General features: G+C 42.7%; 1 protein-coding gene across 1 annotated transcript; it reads left to right on the plus strand.

Moving 5' to 3' along the window:
* Positions 1-18848: 18848 nt before the first annotated feature.
* On the plus strand, positions 18849-25146 carry LOC124711433. The gene is made up of 2 exons (XM_047241506.1): positions 18849-19161; positions 24870-25146. The coding sequence occupies exons 1-2, from the start codon at positions 18894-18896 to the stop codon at positions 25046-25048; spliced, it is 447 nt and encodes a 148-aa protein (XP_047097462.1). The 5' UTR covers positions 18849-18893; the 3' UTR covers positions 25049-25146.
* The last annotated feature ends 415 nt before the right edge of the window (positions 25147-25561 follow it).

Here is a 25561-nt window from a genome sequence, read left to right on the forward strand (position 1 = left end):
TCGAATCCAATGAGGATTACTCCCAGTAATTATTCTCGCTGACGTAACTACCTGTTCGTAACCAGTACTTTGTTACGAGATTTGCACAATGCATAATTCGTGTCCAGAACAACCTCAAATCCGAAGAATGTCCTGTCACCAGGTCGCCACTTGTAATCTCCCCCTCACTTATCGACCTTAATGACAGTGAAAAGTTAAACCACGTGTACCTAATGGAAATTTGGGAAAAGCAATCGTCACCAAAGTTAATCTGTCGGTAAAGAGGGAGGAATGGGTTACACCTAAATGAAAGGAAAAATGCAAATGAAATTGGTGGAAATTAATTTTGAAAAGGGGTAAAGTTAATAAAGAAAGTAAATGTGCGGTTGTTAAGTTTACAATTAATTGCCGTTAATTAGATATTTGAGATTTGGGGAAAATTACGGTCGCCAGTGCCATGGACAACTACTATAATAACTGAAATGAAAGATTAATGCACATACATTTAGCACTAAAAGCGTGACAACTGAAGGATGACACGTGTTGTGTGAAAACTGAATGTTTGTCAGAAGTAATAAATTTTGCTACACTCTGACTTAATTTAGCAAAAGATATAATAAAACCGGAAAACTGAAAGTTAATTTAGTGACTGAAATTAATAGTGAACTTTGTTTCTGAAGCACTACGAAATTCAATAAAATAAGTTTAGTCTTGGGCTACCTCAAAAATCATTTCAAAAGCTACTTGAATCTACCCAATTTAGAAATAAGAGATTTAACTTTGAAATTGAATTAAATGATTCTGAACATTTAACAATAGTAACATTTAGTACATATCAAGCTGAGCTACAGTCACAGGTAAGCTAAAATATGCTAACAAAACTCACACTCTTAATTTGTGCTTGTGTAATCTAAAATATTGCAGCCAACTATGAATACTTTAACTGAACTTTGAAATTAAAGCAGTGGAATGGAATGATATCACTTCAATGCTGGCGTCTGAATTTCAACGACACTCGGGTTCATTCCAGAAAAGGAAGGGACCTGCTTGGTAATGCAATTGGGACAATGAGCAACAAAGGTTCATGCTACATTGCTGTAATTTTTAATGTACATTGAACAGTTTGAAAAGCTGAGGTCTGCCATACAGTTCTAAAACTTTACGTGCTTCCAGTCTTCCTTGTTGGTTGATTGAAGGTTTGAAGTCGTCGATCGAGGAGGTGGTGACAGTCACTCATTGTCGGCCGTCGCTGTTGCAGAAGCTGGATGTTGGCGCGCCTTCTTCACGACACGGTCACCAGGCGAAACGGGCTCTTGATGTGCGCCAGCTAATGCTTCCCGTCCGCGACACCGTGTCAGAAACTATCATAGCAAGTCGAGCGCAATTACGTGCTGCCAAACCCCGAAAGCGCGACAACTATCGTGAGCGTAACACAACACAACTGCTCCACCGCCCTACTCCCGCCAGACTCCCTTTGCTCGCGCTCCACGCGGCAGAGTTAACACTACCAAAGATCATTAACAATTTGATTCTCCACACGACCTATCGAAGTAATCTATCGATAGCATAGTTTTGCCTAGGCCAGACCCAGCGTAAAAATACAAATAGTATTTACAAAACAAACCAATTATACATCGACATAAATGCATAAATATATATATATGTATATACAAATAGTAAAACAATTACAATATATAAAGACACAGAAATGTCATATCTTCAGGTAACAAAATAAGGAAAAAATTTATGGTACAATAGATGGAAATAGGAGGATATGCATTTCCGGCATTACAAGTTGGATGTTTGTCACGTTATTAAGCAGTCTCAAAATTACTAGCAGAGCACAGAGAAAAAATACAGAGGATGTTGAAATTTGAAAACATGATTTCATAAAGATTGATTTGAAATGTTGGAAAATTTTTCACATATGTTGTTGCCGCTTTGTCTGCTTATGCTTCAGTGACTAATCTGATGACAGAGTAATGTATTTTTGTACAAGTGATTTCTGTAAAGTTGATAGACATTGTTAATATATCAGAGTATCAATACAATTTTTGAATTTTAGTCCCTTCTATAGCATTTTGTAAGTGCAGTATCTTCCACCGTGTCCTCCCGAAAATTTTCTAATAGTCAGTCGCCGCATTGCATTCTGCAGAACACATTGTTAAAAATAAAAGCATGATCTGCTTCTTTTGTTATGACTATACTGCAAATGCACCTTCATTTTAATACCTTACAGGTGATACTATGTTAAAATTTGTATTTGTACTTCCTGGCGGATTAAAAGTGTGTGCCAGACCGAGACTCGAACTCAGGACCTTTGCTTTTCGCGGACAAGCGATATTATCTATATGATTGCTCCAATTTAAGTTATTCGTCATTGTAATCTCTAAGTATTTAATTGAATTAACTGCCCTCAGATTTGTGTATTTTATTCTGAAACCAAAATTTAGCGGATTCCCTTTAGAACTCATGTAGATGACTTGAAACTTTTCATTATTTAGAGCCAATTATCATTTTTCGCACCGACCATGGAGATATCTTGTCTAGATGGGTTTGCAATTTGTTTTTACCATCTGATGGTTTAATAAGACGGTAAATGACAGAATCATATCCAAACAATCTAAGAGGGCTGACCAGATTCTTTCCCAAATCGTTTATGTATATCAGGAACAGCAGAGGGCCTACAACACTTCCTTGGGAAATGTCACGTGTTACTTCTGTTTTACTCGATGACTTTATTACGAAATGTGACCTTTCTGACAGGCAATCATGGACGCAGAGGCAAAACTGAGAAGATATTCGTTAGGCATACAGATTAATTGGAAGTCGCTTGTGAATGATCATGTCGAAAGCCTTCTGGAAATCTAAATATACGGAATCAGATTGTCGTCTCCTGTCGATAGCACTCAACACATCGTGAGAAAATTACACACATGAGGCTACATGGGTAGCGAAAGCTGCGTGGAGTGGACTGGGTGGTTTTTTAGGTCCTAAATCTATGTCTACATTCATACTTCGTAAGCCACCGTACGGTGCTTGTCGGTGGGTACCACTGCGAGTCACTTCCTTTCCTGTTCCACTCGCAAATAGAGCGACGGAAAAACGACTGTCTGGTGCCTCTGAACGAGTCGTAATTTTTGTTATTTTCGCTGTCCTCATGCGAAATGTACTCAGGCGAAAGTAGAATAGTTTTGCAGTCAGCTTCAGGTGCCGATTCTCTAAATTTTCTCAGGGCTGTTCCTGGAAAAGAACGCCGTCTTTCCTCGAAGGATTCACATCTGAGTTCCCGAAGAATCTCCGTAATATGACTGACTGCGCATTGGCGGAAACTATGGGCCGCCGGTCACCGCACGGTAGGAACGCCTGAGGTCTGGAAGCGTTTGCACTGAGTGGCCCGACCGCATGTTATGTGTTACCAAACAAAATAATTTTATACACATGAAATTCAAGTTTTAAAATCCCTGAATAGGTCTTGGTTTGAATAAATAATTAGTACACCAGAAGCGGAATTCTCTAAATTAATTATGATGTTTTTCAGTTGCGGATATCGCATGTACCAAATCCCCTTAATACTTACGTGTTGTGTGAAACTTCCGGTAACATTTGTAACAGCCGCCTTAGGATTGCCTCGATGTCTTCCTTTAATCTCACTTCGTGGGGATCCCAAACACTTGAGCATTACTCAAGAATGGGTCGCACTACTGTCCATTATGCTCTCATCTTTACAGATGAACCACACATTCCCAAATTTCTCCCAATAATCCGAAGTCGACCTTTCCTATAGTACCACGAAAGTTATCCCTTGATGTCGTAACAGATGCTCTACTATCTTGTCCCTTTTCCTTCTCATTCTTTTCCATATATTTTTTTCCTCGCTGATTCTGCGCAGAGCCTCTTCATTCCTTATCTTACCGGTCCGCTTAATTTTCATCATTCTTCTGTGTCGATTATTGTCTGTTCTGGTTTTCCCGCGGTCCATGATTCACTACTGTAAAGTTCTGTGCTCAAAACGTACATTCTCAGAAATTTGGTCCTCGAATTAAGATCTATGTATGATACTAACAGACTTCTCTTCGTTGGGAATGTCCTTTTTGCCACTACTAGTTCGCTTTTTATGCCTGCCTTACTCCATCAGTCATGGGCTACTTTGCTACCTTGGTAGCAGAATTCCTTAACTTCATCCATTTCACTGTGGGTAGGAAATGTCATCAGCGAATCGTATCACTGATAACCTTTCATCTTGAATTTGAATTACACTCTTGAAGTCTTCCTTTATTTCTGTCATTGCTTCTTCGATGTATAGATTGGACAGTAGGGGAGGGAGATACTACGCCGGCCGCTGTGGACGAGCAGTCATACGCGCTTCAGTCCGGAACCGCGCTCCTGCTACGGTCGCAGGTTCGAATCCTGCCTCGGCCATGGATGTGTGCATGTCCTTAGATTAGTTAGGTTGAAGTAGTTCTAATTCTAGGGGACTGATGACCTCAGATGTTGAGTACAGCCATTGGAACCATTTGGAGACACAAATTCCTCTCTTAATCCGAGCACTTAGTTCTTTGTCGTCCAGTCTTACTATTTTCTCTTTGCTCTTTAAGCTGATTATCCGATAATTCTCGGATTTGTCGACCGTTGTAATCTTCGGAACTGTGTGCATGATTTTTTTCCGAAATTCTGATGATATATCGCCAACCTCTACAGACTTACTACCCACCAACATCAATGCCACGTGGCCTTAGAATTTCTGTTGGAATGTTATCTAACCCTTCTACCTTATTCGTTTTTGTATCTTCCATATCTCTTTCAAATTCTGATTCTAATACTAGGTCACCAATCCCTTTTATATCGACTCCTGTTGCTTGTTCTCTCACGTCATCAGACAAATCTTCCCCCTAATAGAGGCCTTCAATGTACCCTTTTGACCTACCCACTCCCTCCTCTGCATTTAACAGTGGAATTCCCATTGCACTTTTAATGTTACTATCCTTGCATTTAATTTCACTGTCCTTGTCTTCTTACCATTTCACTTCATTGACCCCACTAGGTCTAGACAGAGCCTTAGCATTTCCCTTTCCAGATTTTCTAGGTTCCCTACCACGTTGAAACTTCAGAAATTCCACGCCCCGACTCGTAGAACGTTACCCTTTCGTTGGTTACTGAATCTTTTTATTGCAGTCACGTCCCGCTTAGCAGTCCTCCCGGGGATTCGAATTCCGGAATCTTTTGTCAATGGAGATGTCATCATGATACTTTTTCAATTACAAACCATATGTGCCGCGGGTACACATTATGTGTCATTAATGCATTGGCTTTCTTATGCCTCTGATCATAATGATTCTTCCATCTTTAGGGGCAGTTTACCATCCCAAAGGCAAGAGAGTGCCCTGAACCTCTGTCCGCTCCTCCGCTTTCTTTTACAAGGCCGCACTTGCCGACGATTTTTATTCAAAATGAAGCAGTGGCAGAGTTTAAACTTGTCACTGAGGTCGTTTTAACCAGTAATGAAAGACTCTATCCCTAGACCACGGACGTAACACTATCGCATGCACAACGTGTAGGACAGGACAATGGCGGCGCTGTTATTCGTGCTCAGGTGATTCATGCGACTGTGGCCGTACGTGAGGAATTGGCAGTGTCTGAACGCGGAATGGTAGTCGGAGCTAGACGCACGGCAGATTCCATTTTGGAGATCGTTAGGGAATGCTGTATTCCGAGGTCTCGAGTGTCAAGAATGTGCTGAGAGTACCATATTTCAGGCATTGCCTCTCACCACGGACATCGTAATGGCCGACGGCCTTCACTTAACGGCCGAGTGCGTTGGCCTTTACATAGAGTTGTCAGTGCTAACAGACAAGCAATACTGCATGAAATAACCGCAGAAATCAAAGTGAGACGTCGACAAATGTATCCGTTAGGACAGTGCGGCGAAATTGGGATTCAATGGGCTATGGCAGCAGACGGTTGGACCCTACACGACGGGAAAACCGTGGCCTGTTGAGACCTCATTTCATTTTGTTAAAAGCTGATGGTATGATTCGAGCGTTGCGCAGGCCCCACGAAGCCATGCACCCAAGTTGTCAACAGCATACTGTGCGAGATGGTGGTGGCACCATAAAGGTGTGGTCTATCTAAACAGATCATTGACTGGAAATGGCTATGTTCGGCATGGACTTTGTTCCCAAACAACGATGTTATGTCATCTGGCCACAATAGTTCGCGTCGGGTATGAAGAACATTTTAGGCTGTTAGATTGAAAGATTTGGCCACCGAGATCGCCCGAAGCGATTCCCATCGAACATTTATGGGACGTAATCGACACTTTCGTATTTATGGACTGCAGGTAACATGACTTAGCATCTCCGGACGGCACTTTCAACGACTTATTGAGTCCATGACATAAGGAAGTCCGACACTACATTAATAGATATCCCAAGAATTTTGTCACCTCAATGTAGTAGCTCCATATTCCATTTCATTGACATCGATTTAGTGTGGGATTTTGGGAAAATACATTATGTTTGAACATTGTGAATTACCTAGAAGAAAACGATCTGTTGACTAATAGCACAGATTCCTAAATTTCGTTTTTATGATGCGTGCTACGATAGGGGATCTCAAACTCTTTCGATATTTCTAGATTTCCAGAAAGCCTCAGCCACCGTTCGTCACAAATTGTTTCTAATGAAACTGTGGGCCTCTGATAGGCGACAGGATTCCCGAGTTCCTGCCAGAGAGGTCACAGTTGTACTAATTTGTAGAATATTATCGAATAAAACAGAAATAATGTCTGTCGTTCCCCAAAGAAATGTTATTCGCCGTCTGCCGTACGTAATCCGTATCAACAATTTAGGAGACAATATGAGGAGCCCTCTTCTCAGATGTCATAGTTTTTTTGTTATTACGGCGCCTGCGTAATGTGGCAGTGACGACAAATGTTAAATAACTCGCATTTAAATTTAATATTTTTGACCCAGTATAGTTTGAAAAATGTAGCTGATACGCCTTTTGGGGCAATTATAACTGTAGTCGGTTAAAAATTACGGTTCCCTAAGAACTCTCGAGCGAAATTTAGTATTGGATACTGTGATAAATCAGTCGAACTTTAATTACGTCTTTGGCGAGATACGCCTAGTGCAATAACTAACAATTCCCAGTAAGGTGATCAGATTTTAACTTCAGCTCCAAAAAACGTCTAATCGATGTCTGAATTTCTATTATTTATAATGTACAGCTAGTTGCCTGAGCATTATCTTTGCCTTAGATGTCGGGATGTAACCAACAGCACAAAAAGGAGTACTTTTAGAATTCCAACGGAATAATTTCTTTTGCATCCAACTTGCGGCCTTAATGGTGCTGCTAGACCTTTGTATCTCTTAAATATTTGCGCACTGTAGCAGAAATATATCGCTATTAAAATTTTGTTGATGGAACGAATCATAACTTTTTCTATCTAAAATATGTAATATGGAATAATGGACCATGAAGTATTTTATTTATCAAAATTACTACATATTTTAGCGTGGTATTCCGGCACGGGGGAAAGGCCGATTAACTCGCTAATTCTCAGGCATTTTCGGCCTAGACTTGCAACTAAAAAATCCTATGACACCACCAGAAGAGCTTCTGTGAAATTTGGAAGGTAGGCGAGAAGGTCCAGGCAGAATTGAAGCTGTGAGAGCGGGTGGTAAGTCGTGCTTGGGCAGCCAGTTGGAGCCCGCACGGTAGCTCAGCATGTTAGGTCAGAGAGGCGCTAGCCCTCTGTAATAAAAAAAAATAGTGCGTAAAGAAATCAACGGGCAATTTGAACGGATGTCCTGTGACGTCCCCCCCAGATCAAACGCAACGAACGATTCCGAACAAATTGAAAAAAAATAAGTTGGTAGAGTTCGGGTCTCGATACGGCACACAGTTTTAATCTGTGAGGCAGTTTCACCACCATTTTTACTCCTACCAAGAAAAAGAGATTTGTTTTCTTTTCAGAGATTTTCCTTTATCCTATGTTAAACTCCCGCAATACGACTCCGCATAGCATTTTGCAAACTATACCCAGACACCCAAGTCAACATCTGAGTACCAAAGCACACTCCTTCTCTTACCTTACCGCATAGTAGTATGAAACTCCGGAATGTTATACATCAACTTGTTACATGTGCTGGCTCAAGCTTAACTCTTCCCACAAAACTTAGATAGATGCTTTGACTCTTTAGTTACGATAATAATGGCTTTCGGATCTATCAGCTGGGTCGTCTAGCGCCTAGTGTAACCTGTGGAAGACGAACCAAAGACTGCATTTCATTAGTGGACGCAACTGATCCACTGAAGAAAAAGGCTGCCTACGTTACGTTTATCTGTCATCTTCTGAAGTACTGCTGCACCGCATGAAATCGTTACCAAGTAGGACTGACGAAGGATAACGAAAAAGTTCCAATAGGGGCAGCTCGTTTATTATTAGCTCGAAATAGGGGAGAGAGTTTCGTGGGTATGATATACGAGCTGATATGCAAGTTATTTAAAAAAAATCTTTTCTCTTTGTGGCGAGATCTTTTCACGAAATTTGAATCTCTGTCACTCTCCTCCAAATTTTAAAGTATTGCGTTAACGGCACCTAAATAGGGAGAAACGATCATCATAATAAAGTAAGCGAACTCATAACACCCACGGAAACACTTTAGTGGGCATTTTTCGTAAGTCCTGTTCGAGAGTGGAACGGTAGAGAAATAGTCTGAAAAAATGGTTCGATGAACCCTCTGTGAAGCACTGAAGTGTGAATTGTGCAGTCATGTAGACGTAGATGTAAATCTACCACGCATGCAGAACTTATGCTTATGGGAGTATCAGGTGGCTGTGCAACAATTACAGCAAAAAAGAATTCAGTGCTGCTGATGGTTGTGGAAAAAAAGAAGGATATGCAATTGAAACAAAAAAGAATCAAGTGCAGACGCTTGTGCAGTAACAGCATGTAAAATTGAAACAGCAAAGAATCAAATGCCGACGGTTGTGGAACACCAGCAGGTACAACGAAGCAGCAAAGAATCAAATTCAGCTGGTTTTGCAAGAACAGCATGTACTATTGCAGCAACAAGCAGTGAAGTAGAAGCTACCTGTAGTTTATTGCTGTAATGTAGTTTACAAAAGGCGAGCCGTCCCCAGCAGATTCTCAACTCTATAACTCCGATGCATATACTAATCTTGCTATTATTGATTGTCAATGACTGCAGGTCCTTTATAAATAAGGAACAAAAACTTCGAGTAATGTTTTTTCATTATTGTTCCGTACAAAAACAATAATATGTGAACGATGCAGCGAAACATCGCGCTGCCTCAGTGTTGCTACACAATACAGCGTCTGAAAAGTATGCATACCTGTAGTTGTCAAAGCGTCTGCTTGCTACACCCGGCAATAACGTGCCAAGACTCTCACCACAACCGCTACTACTTATGCCTGATGTCATTTCTGTGGCATCAGACGACCCCTACCTCAGAATTACGGGGTGTAGGTCAAATTAACTTTTAATACATTATAATGGGTGTGTGTAGATTGGCTTAGTGTGGACAGGGGTGCTCTGCTGAACAACGATCTGGTGTGCAACTGAAGAAGGCCGGGTTACGAATTACAATAGCTTCTTTATTGCCGCTTGTTTACAATCAAAAGTTTGGAGCTGCACGTAACGATGGCGGGCGATGTGTACACCTTGGCGTTTCCCCGTGCGTCAGCCCCGACTGCTGATAGTGCGAACTGCTGTCACTGCTAGTCGCCGGCTTCTAAGATTTCCTGTCCAAAATAGCGTGTATTTATAATTAAAGTGCAGCTAGTCAAGGACATCCAATGCGGGTTAAAATTATTGTATGACAGCGAAACTTGTTAGATATGCAATTGCGTTAGCGCGGAACCGATATACGCTGGAAAAAAAAATTCTTGCAGTTTTGCTCACGAAGTGCAAATTTGTTGCTGTACACTGTCTGTATGACGGTATTACAGCCACAGTGTCCTTTGACATGCCATGACATGAGCGAACAGTATGGCTATCGAGAAGAGAGACCGTGCTCTGTCAGTGAAACTGGTTTAAGCGAATGGCAGCAATTCCATTGCTGCAATGAAAGCGTTTTACCTACTGAAACGTCTGAGGAGATCGTCGATGCCATCAAATAGTTTAAAGAAAGTAATGAAATTCGAAAACACGGTGAGCTTGGTGTGGCACCTGGAACAGGAAGGCTTCCTATCCCGGTGGAAGTTACTGACGAGTTTGCTACTGCTGTAACTGACCTCGTAGCACGTGCCCCAGGCACTGCTAATGCTCGTGCGGTCTCATGAGAGTTGTCCACATTACGGAGATTTTTGCGCGCCGTTTTACACTGGTAGCTGTACAGGATCGAGACGGTGCAGCAGCTGAAAGAAAATCAAAAAATTATAATTTGTGGTAAGACCTTATGGTATGAAACTGATGAGGCCATCAGTCACTAAGCCTACACATTACTTAATCTAACTTAAACTAACTTACGCTAAGAACAACACACACACCTACGTACCCATTACCGAGGGAGGACGGTAGCTGGGCGAACCGTGGCAAGTTGCGTAAGGCCGCACGGCTACCCCGCGCGGCACAACTGATAGCTCATGATCTGCAGAAACGTAGCTAATTTGCTCTTCGGTTTCTGGCATGGATCGAAGTTGATGCTATGTGGCCGGGCGATATTCTACGGAGTGGCTAGGCACGTTTTACACTGCAGGGTGCCGTGAATACACAGAACGGCCGAATTCGCTGTACTGTTGAACTGCATGCTGCCCAGGAAGAACCACTGGACTTGCCGTTGTGACTGTGTGGCGTGGATTCACAAGCACTTTTATTTTACGTTTTTCTTCGAAGAGAATACAATGAGATGGACTGTCCGGTATACGACGACATCTGCACGTTATCGAGACCTTCTTGTACAACTTGTAACTCTTGCTTTGGAAGAGTGCAGCTGTGTGGAAACCACTGTTTTCATGCAAGATGGGGCAACACCTCATGTCGTTGCCCAGGTGAAGATCCGCTTAATCCAGCCTTCCGCATACGTCTTATCTCCAGAGTTTTTCCAGAGGCATGCCCTTCGAGATCACCTGATCTGTAGCATATGACTTTTGCCTCTGGCGGTATCTAAAAGAATGCGTTTACCAGGGAGACATTCGGTCTCTACCTGATCTGAAGGCCAGTATACAGCATCGCGTTGCTCGGGTTCCATCGGAACTGCTGCGAGCAACTGTTGATTACGCCATTTTACGGTTGCAGCATCTTGTCGACGTCTGCAGTGCTCACATTGAACAACTGTGTAAATGGTGGTTTATAATAAAATTAAGATTAACCGTTTCTCACTTCTTTGATATTTTCTGCCAACGTCCTATTCCTAATCCATTACGTATCTAAACATTTTTTACGTCTTCCTTGCATAGACACTGCCAGATTAGCGCCTGGTAGCTTCTATTGGAACTAATACTTTTCCAGCGTATATTGGTTCCGCATTAATGCATCGGAATATTTACCAAGTATCGCTGTCATACGATAATTACTGTCCACAATAGATCTCTGCGAGCAACTGCACTTTAATTGTAACGACCTGGTCTGTGTGGCCAACGAGGCTTGCTGTGGGAACGTCTGGCCATATCAAGCTCTCCTGCCCAGAGGATAGAGGTCCTCTGTTGATACCTTGGCGACAAAATGCTGGGCTGGTCGAGTGCCCCGATGCTTAACCAGGAATTTGTAATTGGCGGAGGTAGATGCTGCAATGTCACAGACATGGCGCTCAGCAGCACGGGCTAGACGTCTCATACCTGCCATTCTGACATTATGATAATGGCTTTTCTGGGAGGGCTTTAAATTCTGCTGTATGTAAAAAAAAAAAAATTCTGTGAAATCTTATGGGACTTAACTGCTAAGGTCATCAGGCCCTAAGCTTACTCACTATTTAACCTAAATTATCCTAAGAACGAACACACACACCCATGCCCGAGAGAGGACTCGAACCTCCGCCGGAACCAACCGCACACTCCGTGACTGCAGCGCCCAGACCGCTCGGCTAATCCCGCGCGGCGCTGTGTGTCGATCTGGAACAGAGTAATGGTTTGGGTCTGACGTAAGTCAAGTTGGAATAACTTCTGAAACACTGGTCTTGGGTCAATATGCGGGAAGGTTTGACATGGAAGTTGTCGCTGTTCGCTCAGTACGTCACTACCCAATACTCCATCTCTGGGACCAATTCCTGTTGAACTTTATGCATGCCTTCTCATTCATCTCATCAGACTTGCATTTGGTTTGGCATAAGAGATCTTGGTCCATGGTTCAATTTGCTGAACAGCTTGTCGGCGTGCCTTCATGACTGGTTTGAACCTATAGATTGAAGAGGGATTTCGGCTACTTTTCACTTGAATTACAGAATTCAATTCCCATTACTGAAAAAATCATACAAGTAGTTGTTGTTTGTGGTTCCTATAACCTGTGGTTGTTGCTGATGTCCATTGTGATACTTTTTTGCGCTATCTAAGATACTGCATCGATATACGGCCATTCTGAGCAGCTTGTATTTGATCTAGGGAGATAAGTAAAGTCGGGGTAACGTGTTATTTAGGTAGACCAGGTTTTATGTGGATAAAATTTCGAGGGGTGGATTGTGTACATAAGTCAACGTGTGGGTTATGTTCAGGGTGGTAGTTCCTGTCACAGTGTTGGGTAATCTGAATGTTGGTGCGACAGTAAACCAGCGGGAACCATCAGTTAGCAGCCGTCGATCTTGTAGTTTTGTTTCCTGTAGGCCATTCTGTTGACATTGCTCGTAACAAGTAAAAACAGCGACTGTTGGGTTTGCTACGAACTATAACTAGTGTAGATCTTCTCCTTGCAGAAATTCGGTATTGTCTGTCATTACTCCTTTCGGACATTCTGTTGCAGATTTGTGGACGTGGGACAAAGTGAATTTACTTGACCTGGGGCAGATGGTTTAATAGAGCATGGGATTGTCCGATTTGAGCCAATAGAAGTATTTCGTGCACTTTTAAATGTCTCAGTTTTGTAGGGCTTTCAATGAGATGGGATATACATGAAGAGTGTAACACTCAAGTATACGATACCTAACAGGCTAGCGGTATTTGAATACGAATTTCCAGGTGGGTGCCCGTACACGTGCCGGTGATCTTACGACACTGCAGTAGTAGAATTGTTTTCCCCTGTGCTATTAGTAAATCTAATGGTGCAGATAACCGTGTTAGGATTTTCCGTAATCTTTACAGGAAGTGATCTGGTGGAAGAAGTATGGGTGGTTAAATGTTCGGGAGAGGCGTGTAACAAGGCTTCCCGTAGTTCTGTGGCCTCAATGAATGCGTCAGTATTACTATGTTACAATGTTACAATCACTAACTGAGTGTCCACATTATCTAGAACGGTCCCCACGTATACCGAAGTCGTGATTCGTTCGATATATGATGCTTGAATGTGGAACACTGACATTGAGGCCAAGGCGCTCTGCTGTCTGATATTGTCTACTGCATCTTTTTCCAGTCTGGCTATCTAGGTAGTGTGAAGGCACAGTGTTTCCTGGCTACTGTTTGCATCCGCCTCTACTTGTAATCTCTTATTAATATTTTCTAGATTCTCCGCTTTGGCTTTTCTGAAAAATATTTTCAAAATTCGACCGCCTTCATCTAGCCCATCTCTCTTTTTTTCCACGTATGGCACTAACTCCGACGACTGACATAGCTGTCACTGCAGACGTGCAAAAGGTGATCGCAGCGACTGGTACTCTTCCTGCGTATCACTAATTCGTTTGGTTATTTATCATGAGTTTTAATTTGCTGAACATGTCTTCTAACCGCCGAATTTCGTTCCCCAGCGCCACAATATTCCAATTTAGTCTTAGGGTCCACTGATTATCCGACATTATCACGGCCGTTTGTGATGTACCTTGAGGGCGTCCGTAACCCTGCACCAGCGTAGCAGACTTTTTATGAAGAGCTTCTTGTGTTCCCTCTCCCTGTTGTCTAGAGCGCGGTGCCTGTGCCTGGTGCTGCATCTGCTCATCCTGGGTTAGAACCAAAAAAATGGCTCTGAGCACTATGGGACTTAACATCTGAGGTCATCAGCCCCCTAGACAAATCTACTTAAACCTAACTAACCTAAGGACAGCCGGCCGGGGTGGCCGAGCGGTTTTAGATGCTACAGTCTGGAACTGCGCGACCGCTACGGTTGCAGGTTCGAATCCTGCCTCGGGCATGGATGTGTGTGATGTCCTTACGTTAGTTAGGTTTCAGTAGTTCTAAGTTCTAGGGGACTGATGACCTCAGCAGTTAAATCCCATAGTGATCAGAGCCATTTGAACCCTAAGGACATCACACACATCCATGCCCGAGGTAAGAGTCGAACCTGCGACCGTAGCAGAAGCGCGGTTCAGGACTGAAGCGCCTAGAACCGCTCCTCCACAGCGGCCGGCGGGGTAGAACCGTATGCCCTGAAGCAAGAGGAAACTCTGTTGTTATTCTATTATAGCTTCTAGTGGCCTAAGTGCATGGTGATGGGATAACTGAAGAGTTCTCTTGCTTTTTTTGCTTAATCTTTCCCTTCTTTCCCTTTTCCCCACATTCCCCCCCTCCGTCTTCCGAAGACGCTGCGGACACCTCTACGGTTTCCCTAAAAGGACGAACATAACTGACAGGAACTATAGTGGGGCGAGTTGGAAGTTGCTATCTCATGTTAACTGATGATATTATTTCTATCACCTGAGTGGGTCCCTGATAACATGATACAAATTTTTTATTTTTCCATCTCTGTGCATGGGGGGTGGTTATCATAACCACTTCCTGCGTGACATTTTGGTAACACTGCTTTCTCGCTGTAGGTTGTATCCTATCATTTCAAAGCTTTGGTGTGCATTTTTTCACCTTCGCAAAACAGTTTTAAACGTTTTAGAAAAAAATTCACTTACAGAACAGAAAAGAAGAATAGTTATTGAAGACTTGTAGCATAATTCTTTGGTGACTGAGTTCTGGCTATTGTAAGAGTGGAAGACAGTTCTGGGCGTAACGATCGAAGTCTTGTCTGCATGTTACCCATCAGCAGTTTTGGACTACTCTGTGTTTTGCTAACCTGCAACCACTGTGCCCTGCGAGAATCGAATGATGGGTCTGACTCAGTACATTGTTTTATGATTTTCTTGTTCTGCGAGCTATAGCCTGTAGCTTGTCTTCCTGTAAGACATTCCATCCTCTGCGGTGAACGGCAGTTGGTTGGCAAACGAAAAACAGTCTGAGCGATTAGCTTTGTGCTTCCTCACACTCCTCCTCGTGTATGCTACTGGATCCCATGGTGCATACTTTGTCACTCAGACTATGTACATTTGCATAGAGCATTCCTGGATGATGTATTACTCCAAAATCAAATGCTCTGTGATGCAAGGCCCATTAATAATTGGACCCATAGGTCCTAATAATCATTTGAGTGCTACATAGTCAATTATTACTTTTAATCGTCATCTGCACAAATAACACTGGAAATACATTATTCCAAATTTCTTTCTTTCTCAGATATCACATAATTTTTCTCCACCCTGTCAAGCTGTCTGGATTCATTCTGATAATCTGGAAAAGGAAGAACAATTATTAAAAAATTAAAACTACTTATATCCTAAACACATGCACTGGTAGTGGACATGAAAACCAATATTTGCACATTAAGTAAAATACATGCACCAATAGAGCTTGTAAAACAAATCCCTCTTGAATAGTTGCTATAATAGTGTCAAAGTTTAGCTTAGGCACATTTATAATACCAGGATACAGATCCATGTAAAAGGCATCGGCCAAATAATGGCCAGAAGAATAAAGCAGGACAGCTTACAGCTAGAACGCCAAACGAAATTCACTAACGAAGCACAGGGGTTTTCTCAAGCTACTGCACACACTTAACATTAACAGCCTGGTGCTCACCGTCATTCCTGCGTTTGACCCAGAATAATTACAGACGATGTATGTGAGTATGTCCAACAATCTTAGCAGCAGGAACCAGGCCTACTGAAACCTCACGTACATTTTATTCAGCCTGTGTGTGAGCTGTTGCTGAAAAGTTTGAACCAGATGAAACTGTGGCTGAGAAATGTTAGGTAAGTCAATAGGATTGCACGTACGGCTTAGAAACCTTATTCCTTTTCTTCACAACAGTGTGAGGGGTCTTCCAACTACCGCGAATTTTGGAACGAATTTTCGGTAGAAATTGGTGAGGCCTAGATATGACTGTGATTCCTTTACCCTAGTGGGTGTCAGAAAATTTTTGATGGCCTCAAGAAGTCGCGTATTAGTGCGGGCACCGGTTTGACTGATAATACGGCCGAGTGTTGGACTTGTTGTAAAAAGAAATGACACATTTACAGGCTAATTCAGAACCTTACTGCACGTAAAAGATCCAAAACTTCACATAAACATACTGACTGTACGTTGCTGGTATCTTTGTGGAGAAAAAAAATCATATCATCAGAATAGACCATACACCTCTTAAGTTTTAATCCTGGGAATACGCCATCTAATAGTAGCTGGAAAGTAGCAGGTGCGTTTTTCAGCCCAAAAGGCATGTGAAGATATTAATAATGATCACATGGAATTAAGAATGCTGTCTCTGGAAGATCTGCAAATATTACATCTAATAATTGATGGTACTGACTTCGTAGTCCCATAGTTGTGAAATAACAACTCTGGCTCAGATTATCTAAGATTTCTGTTATATTTGGCATTGAGTAGACGTCTGATACTCTTTTTTGCTTTAAATAACAATAGTTGTAATGGAATTGATATGCTGTTCTGCTTTTTTGGGTACTGTGACAACAGATGTTGACCAGGGATTATTATTTCTTTCCATGATCTGATCTGGAATTTGACATAAAGAGTTTCTTGTTTATGTTACCAAGTCATCACGCAAAAAACAAGATACTACAAATCAACGTTTTGACCATGATTACAGTGGCCTTCTTCCAGGTCTACTGCTTCGTTTTGGTTGCGCAGAGTCCCTATATTTTGTCATTACTGCTCACTTAGCATGATATTACGTCACAGTTATTAAAAAGATCGTTGCCATTATTGGTCTCTTAAGACAGAGGGAGTGGGAACTTTATCGTAATACACATACGGAACACACCATTAGTCTCAGGAGATGGCCACTGTAACTGTGACGAAACATTGGTTTCTCCAGTACAGTTGAGACGTGGTGCGCCTTTTCTGGTAAAACAGCTCCTTGGCGCGACACCATCGATTACCCGGCTGTACTAGGGTCTTTGCCCCTGTTGTGATCTCGCAGGTGTTTGGCGCTCGGGGCTGTTGGTGTTGGATTCGCTACGAGGCGCAAGGGCGTGCTTGCGTGGACGAAAGAGGAAAACACGCGCTCTCGGCCAGCTGCGGCACGGCGGGTCGACCTCGTAAGGCGGTCGCGAGTTTGTGGTGGACCTGACTAATGTCAACTCCGGGCGCTGTCGGTCGCATTGCTTTGGTGCCTGTTTTCTTGGAGAGATCAGTCCCTGGAAATCACCTCGAACAACGCTCTTTATCGAAGGTGGGGTGATTTTGGCGCCTTCGTTTCGTTCAACGATTTGCGTTGCAGCGAGTGTACCTGTTGCTTGGTTGCCCTAAGGTACATGTTGTTGAAGTAAGAGCAGCCGGCAGAGTGTGTAACTGCACGGAGACCAGCAGTTAGTTTCCTTTTAAAAATCCGGTGGTTGGATTACTATTAGGAAGCTGATTAGCTCGAAGGTGTGTGTGTTATGACAAACACACACACACACACACACACATATATATATATATATATATATATATATAAATTTCAAGAATCCTCAGGAAATATGATATTAAAAGCGTCCTTACGGCTTTGGCCAAAACTAGATTCCTTCTTGGATCGGTGAAAGATGATTTGGGACTGAGGAAGCCTGGGGTATACAAGATTCCCTGTCACTGCGGCAAGGCCTACATTGGACAGACTATCCGTACAGTACAAGATCGATGTGTGGAACATCAACGGCATACACGTCTGCTCCAGCCGGAAAAATCAGCCGTTGCCGAACACTGTCTTAATGAAGGGCGCAATATGTCCTTCAAAGAGACGCAAAATATTGCCTCGGCTTCCCGTTACTGGGATTGTGTGTTGAAAGAATCAATTGATATACGTCAGTATGATGATATTATTAATAGAGACAAAGGTTTTCCTTTAAGCAAGACGTGGAATCCTATTTTATCACAGATAAAACAACAACGGTCTGGTTCCCGACCGGCTGCATTTTAATTTTGCGATTCCTCGCTTTTGACAGTTTTCACCGATGGCGCCGCTGCATTTTCTTCGCCTCACAGAGGGCAGCTCTTCCGCTGCTCGCGCACGCGCAACGGCAGTACCCGCGGTATAAAGGAGCCGCCGAATCTGAGGTCTCTTCAGCTCCGGCGTGATTCTGCGCTCAATCTCACCTGAAGATGGCGGCCAGATGGTCCGCCGAAATATCGTGTTGTCGTTAGGCTGTAAACCCGTGAAAATCATCAGTATTTGATACGTCGGGAAAATCTACGCTATCACACATTTTTGTACTGTTTGTGCGCAAAGACCGCGCTGTAGCGTCCGAAGTGGGTTTTTTGTTCACCTTATATAACAGACTAGATAATAATATCCTGTTGCATGAAAGGGCAAAAGAACAAGACCTTTTGGAGTAACGACTACGGTAAAATGGTAAGAGATAATTTGTGGTGATTGTACTCTACTAGCACACGTTTGAACTGCACATGCAAACATTTGCCTCCCAGTAGTGATAACGTATCTAGTTGACAGCGCCCTGTTGCTATAAAAGACGTTGCGATTCTTTGACGGCTTCACAGTACGGCAGTCTAGCTGGAAAGTGTAGACAGTCTTCCGTATCACACAGGGAAGGAGATGTCGCGCCTCTTGCTGCTGCTGCTCGCAGGATCCTACCTGGTTGTGTTCTGCGTGCCACACGCCACGGCTCAAGACGACACAAAGCCGATTGCACAAGACGATTATGACGACGGCGACAACTACGATGACGCTTTGACATATCAGTTACCTCGGGCGGGTGATGGAGAAGAGGAGGAGCCCGATATCAGCGCAATCTTCGCCCTTAAAACGTTCAGCAGCGATGGATCGTCGCCGGACGGATCCGAGGGCACAAATACTGAACAGGGTACAGTTTCCAATTTTTAATACTTAGTCTTCATAAAATGTGATGTTCAAAAGGTCTCAAAACGTTAGGTCTAAATCAATCATATGGGAGAGTTCCCTAAACTGAGTGTTACGACAAGGAAAGGAAGACTTCAGTTTAAAGTGCCCTCGACGACGTGTTCATTGCAGACGTAGCACATGTTTGATTTGTGGAAGGACATGGTAGGAAATCGGTTGTGATCTTGAGAGAGGAAGCATCCCGACATTTGCCTTTAGTGAGTTAGGGAAATCACAGGCCACTTAAATCTAAATGCCATGAAGGGGATTTGAATCGCCATTCTTCCGAATGTGAGGTCTGCGTCTTACTGCCGCTCTACCACTCTCGGTTGAGATGTACAAACAAATAAATTAAGTAGAATCAATCGGATATTATCAGTCACGGTGTATGTTGCTCGGAATGGAATGAGATACCACCATATTTTTTGTCTTTAAGGATTCAGATTTAAGATGATAGGCAATCGAATCCAAGTTTATTATTTACCTTTCACAAGTTCATAAAAAGAGCTACAAAATATTTAGCTTTCACGTAATAATCCTAAAACATTACCCTAAAATTTTGTATTTATCGTATAATCTCGGCTGCTGGCTCGAATTATGCCGACACTAAATCAATTGCTAATTCAAAAATAATTCGATAATTTAATGAAATTACTGCAAAAACAACGTTCAGTTTCACAAAACTCGCATATAACACAAGGAAAATGTGACTTTAGGGACCAATATGGTGGTCACATGTTTACGTGTACCATTTCACCTCATAGCGGTGACTCGCAACAGTAGATGTTTGTGTTGATGCATAAAACGTTGGCTCATTTTGTTAAACATTCCTGGTTTTCATCGTAGAACAAGACATGTAATGTTCTATGAAGTAGGTCTTGAGCAGTTTCAACCGGAATTTCATACACCAACCAGTACATGTAGTTCCAAAGAAAAAAAAAAAAAGAAGAGAAGATCTAAGAGAATGAGTTAGTTGATCACACTAGCCATCGTAAAGTTCCTCGCCTTCCAGTAGTATGACTAATGGATCAGTTGTCTGGATTCCAAAGGATATACCATCGAAACAGACTGGTGCCCTCTCACTGGACCTCTGTATAGTCTTGCAGAGGAAAGAGAGGCGCCGGCCGAGGTGGCCGAGCGGTTCTAGGCACTACAGTCTGGAACCGCGTGACCGCCACGGTCACAGGTTCGAATCCTGCCTCGGGCATGGATGTGTGTGATGTCCTTAGGCTAGTTAGGTTAAAGTAGTTCTAAGTTCTAGGGGACTGATGACCATAGCAGTTAAGTCCCACAGTGCTCACAACCATTTGAACCATTTTGAAAGAGAGACGGAATGTCTGACAACTCTGGCAGCAAATCGTTTACGAAAACTTTTGGGAACACCAAGTGTTAAACTTGTCTTCTCACATGAAAAGTAGAAATTGTACGCAGTTCAGGATATAATACAGGATGTAACTCCATCTGGGTTGGGAGTGCCGTAGGAGCCGGACGGAGAGAGAAAGAAGTAAACAGGAGATAGAGAGTTGGAGGAAGAGGTCGACAGAGAGAAGGGCGACAGTTTCAAGGAGATGGACAGAGTGGGCGAGGGAAGAGGAGATGGACAGAAAGAGTTGGTGGAGGAGGAGACGGAAAGAGGGGATGTAGGACAGAGAAAGTGGAGGAGCATGTGGATAGAGGGAGTGAATGGGAAATGGATAAAGAGAGAACGGAGCAGAAGATAGAGGGTGGAGGAGGAGGACGAGATGGAGGACGAGGAGGAGGAGATGGTGACAGGGACGGGGAAGGAGGAGGTCACCAGGGGGAGAAGGAAGGATGAGACAGAAAGAGGGGGACGGACGAGGAGATGCGTGCAATATGTGTGAAATACTCGTACACTGTCGAAGTTATGGGAAAAACCTGGTCCTGTGTATAAGAAAAGTTTAGAAAGCGAGTTTCACATTCAGGAATCAGATTTCTCTGTTGATTGCTTGTGAGAAGTTCGTGTTTTGTCTCGTGTAACAAGGGGAAACGACTACCAACAACTGATGAAATTCGACAGAGGTAAATTCGCAGTCTGTCAAGACTGGGATTGGTCGTTCCATGGTATTGGTGCTCGTGTCGGTCAGAACCTCGCGACTGTCGCCCGAATGTGGAATCGATGGGTTCAGGATGGCCACACTCAACGAGTACAGTACAAAACCTGTAGACAGCTCTATGTTGATAGTGTCTGAACAGGAACCCAAGTTCAGTGATACATCGTTTTTAAGAACAAGGAAAATGATATAAATTAAGGTCTTCAACTCTTTCACAGGTACTGAGTGAATTAGGAGTTATAATTTAATACCCTTCCAATAATCAGTAGATTAGTGAATAAAGAACTAATATGCTAGCAACTGCCACTATTGCAACTGCTTGTTACGCCAATGAAAAATACTGCTGAACATAACTGTAAGAAGAGACACGAGATGTTCATTGCGACACACGAATGTTGTATCCTTTTTTGTGTACCACCGAGCATTGTTACCTCACCGACCACTTGGTTAAAGTTTCCTACTTCACATAATCGTAGCAAATTATTATCTGTCTTTCATTTAGACGTTGCAGGAGAGTTAATTTCATTGTTTGAAGAGTTTGCTCCCATAGCACATAAGGGATACATCTCCAGACGTGGATTCTTTTTCATGTCATTACGCAAACAGACCGATGTTAACGTCACAGTAATTTACAATGAACGCTCTATATATCAAAGTTCAGTGATCAAACGCACCCATAACTATGAATCGGTGTTTTTTTTAAATAGAGCCTAAGTCAAGAAAATCAACTTACCGTGAAATTTTAAAAAACCTGATATAGAAGAAAAATATCAGAAATAAGAAAGTCTGCTCCTGTGAACTAGTAGTATAGGTGTCCTTTTTATTGCTGTATACATTATTTCATGAATACAGAAACATACAACGCTATGGTCTTTTAAAATCAGAAAATATTGGCCCTTTAAAAAAGTTTAGGAAGAAGGCACTGAAAGAGGTGTTGATATTTGGCCACATTAGTGAATTAAATGCCACAAACACAACTCTAAGCTGCAGAGTATGCTTTGTAACATGCAACTGAAAATCACATTTTGTTTTAAATGGGCGTAAGTCACTGAAATGTACCCTTTTAGACCTGAACATTTGGCGATAGTGTTGTGAGTGCAAACAGTTGAAGAGCTAGTTGCTGCGTGACTCGTGTCTCCCGAGTTTGTGGTGTGTTTATTAGGAGCAAAATGTGTGGTGCTGAATTTATTTATAGTTATACTGAAGACGAGACGCGAAAAAGAGGGATACGACGAAATTAAAACTTTGGCTTGAGTTTCGCTATCTTCTACTGCTACACCGGACCGGTCAACAAGTGACTGGATGGAAGCCTTAGACTTGTTTAGCGATTTTGCAAACAGTTTTCTCTGGTTCTCGTCCAAATCTTTTTGCTAACGTACGGCGGTGGTAGTTCTTGTATGCTTTGCGCGTAGATCTTTTCACAGACGCATGAATCTTTCCTCACCTTTGCCTGTCTTCATTTGTGTATTCCCTTTTAAACCGAGAGTGCAACAGCCTTCGCTTCCTCTGCACTTTAGGAATTTCTGAACAACGAAAACCTATGACTTTTTTTACCTAGAGAATATATCACCAGGTAATAAATCTGTGATTCTATGGCTAGCGTGTGAAGGTAGAATATAAATCGTTGTAAGCGTTGTTACACATAAGCAGAGCTTATGAACAGAATATGTGTCAATCAGTCTGTTTTAAAGGCCGTAAGTCAGTGCTACTCAGGATGTTATCAGTTCACCAAATAGCACAGCACATTCCATAAAGCAGCGTAAAACATGGAAAACTTACAGTCACTGAAGTTCACACATCTGGGATTCTGGATTTTAAAGACTGGTGGACAAAATCTCATAAGAAGACGAGAGTTTCTGAAGAAACGAGGAACAAGCCAAAATTTTACAGGTACAACTTTGCAGTCAGCAGTGTCTTCCACTTTGCATATGCGAGTGCCAGAGTTGCGCTCGTCGACGGTTTGATGTGTATCAACGGGTTAGTGAGTCACACATTCTTCGTGGCACATCTGCGAGAACCTGTTGCTCCACCAAAACACCCTGCTTACCATCAGCACAGGTGCCAATTAAAGTTCAAAAAATTCAAGACTTAGAAAATACGCAGCAGTACATTCCAAATGATTAAATGGAATTATACGGCGAACTTTTGAGCTGGACCACTGACTGTAGCACATCACATGACGACGCCTGAGGAACAATACGTCAGAAGTGAAAAGACTTGATTTATGGCCCCTTACTTGCAATTATCGCGAACCTCTCCACCAGCGCAAAGTCGCAAGCGACTGGAAGAAAAGCGCAGGTGACACCTGTATAAAAGACGGATAAAATTACGCAAAATTACGTACTAATACCCTTGATTGCGCATAATTTTTGAACATAATCTGAGTTTGAACATAATAAATTTCCTATGTCCAAGAATCAGCACAGTTTTAGAAAGCATTGCTCGAGCGAGATCAGCTTGACCTCTCCTCACATGATAAACTGCGATGAAGAGCAGCACGTTGATTCCAAATTTCTATATTTCCGAATATACGAAGGTACGAGCGTATGGAATAAGTGAGTGGCTCGAAGGCTTCTTAAATAATAAATCCAGTAGCTTGTCCTCGACTGCGAGTGTTCATCAGAGACAAAGGAATCGTCAGGAGCGCCACAGCAGTGTGATAGGACCGCTGTTATTTTTAATATACATAAATGACCTAGCTGACAGGATGGGCAGCAATGTTTATGGTGCTGTGGCGTACAGGAAGGTGTCGAAGTTGAGTGATTGTAGGAGGATACAAGAAGACTTAGACAGTTGGTGTGGTGAATGAGAGCTAGCTGTAAATGTATAAAAATGTAAGTTAATGCATATGCGTAGGAAAAGCAAATCTGTAATGTTCGGATACAGCTAAGTAGTGCCCTGCATGACACAGTAGCGCCTTTTAAATTTCTGAGCGTAACTTTGAAAAGCGATATGAAATGGAACCAGCATGTTGAACACTTTGATAGGGAAGGCAAATGGTCGACTTCGGTTTATTGAGAGAAGGGGAAACAACAAGTACGTTTTACTGGCAGAACATTGAGAAGATGCAACAGACCTACTAAAAGACTGCCTGAACCACGCCTTTCTGTCCCCTTTTGGATTCTTTCTGAGAGTTTTGAGATCTTACAACACAGGATTGATCAAGGGCAGCGAAAAAGAGCAGCTTTCGCGATGTGGAAGAGACTGTACGACTCTGGCAAGCGATTTGGGAATACTGTCATTAAGGAAATCCATTTTTCATTGTGGCGAGATATTTTCACGAAATTTGATTACAAACTTTCTCGCCCGAAAGCCAATATATGCTGCTAACTCCCACCTACATAGGAGAAACAACTATCGTGATAAAATAAGAGAAATAAGAAGTGACACGGAGTGATTTAGGTGTTAAGTCTTCCAGTGTGCTACTCTAGAGTGGAATGGTAGAGAGATAATCTATAAGTGTTCGTATGTACTACAAAACACTCAAGTGTCAATTGCAGAGTAATCAGTGGGTTCCTTATTTTTGGTAAGTAATAGGTCTTGAGCTTGATTGGCTGTCAATTTTGAGCTGTAATTACCGAACGTCATTTGTTCGTTTTAGCGTCACGGAAAGGAGCAGCTGCACATCCCGGCCTCGCCAGGACAGCGGCTCATGCCGAAGCCAGGACAGCAGGCAAAGCCAGAACAGCACACAAATTGAGGACTGCCGCCAAAGCCAGGGCAGCTGCCAATAAGGCTGGCAGAGCAGCGGCGAAGGCTGCCGGGACACACCACCAGTGACTGCAGTCCCATCTGCGAACAGTCAGCGGATGTAGGTTATCACTGCGATGATTCTAATATCTTATGTATCACAATTGTGAGAAATGAATAAAAAATGATTGCAGCATTTAAAAATCTACATTTGTTGTTTTCTCCAGAGAAATAGCAGTACTTCACTTCCTCATAGAATAACGCTGACATACGAAGTTCGTTGAATGAGAAAGCAGCACAACTTTTCTCGGCCGGTTTCAGTTGACAAAATGCGGAATGTTCCAGCTTTAGACCCAATAGTTTCACGACATTCTGACAGGTATCGCGCTATTCGTAGATTTCACAATGGTGTCTATAACGGAGGTGCATTCGAAGTCATTGAGTTTTGGCGGAAAACCAGAGAATCTCAGATATTCATAGGCGCTTGGAGAATGTCTACGGACTCCCGGCAGTGAGTCATGCAACGTTTACGCGTGCAGACTCTCTCATTCGAACTGAACGGAGCGGCCGAGCAATTCTAGGAGCTACAGTCTGGAACCGCGC

This window comes from Schistocerca piceifrons, chromosome 1 (genome assembly GCF_021461385.2).
Source record: "Schistocerca piceifrons isolate TAMUIC-IGC-003096 chromosome 1, iqSchPice1.1, whole genome shotgun sequence".
In the NCBI taxonomy this organism is placed as follows: Eukaryota; Metazoa; Arthropoda; class Insecta; order Orthoptera; family Acrididae; genus Schistocerca; species Schistocerca piceifrons.

What these genes read in the sequence shown, in the direction of transcription:
- LOC124711433 (XM_047241506.1), top strand. Translation starts at nt 18,894, where the DNA reads ATGTCGCGCCTCTTGCTGCTGCTGCTCGCAGGATCCTACCTGGTTGTG. An exon ending in GGGCACAAATACTGAACAGG is followed by an intron (nt 19,162 to 24,869) that starts GTACAGTTTCCA and finishes TGTTCGTTTTAG; the next exon opens with CGTCACGGAAAGGAGCAGCT.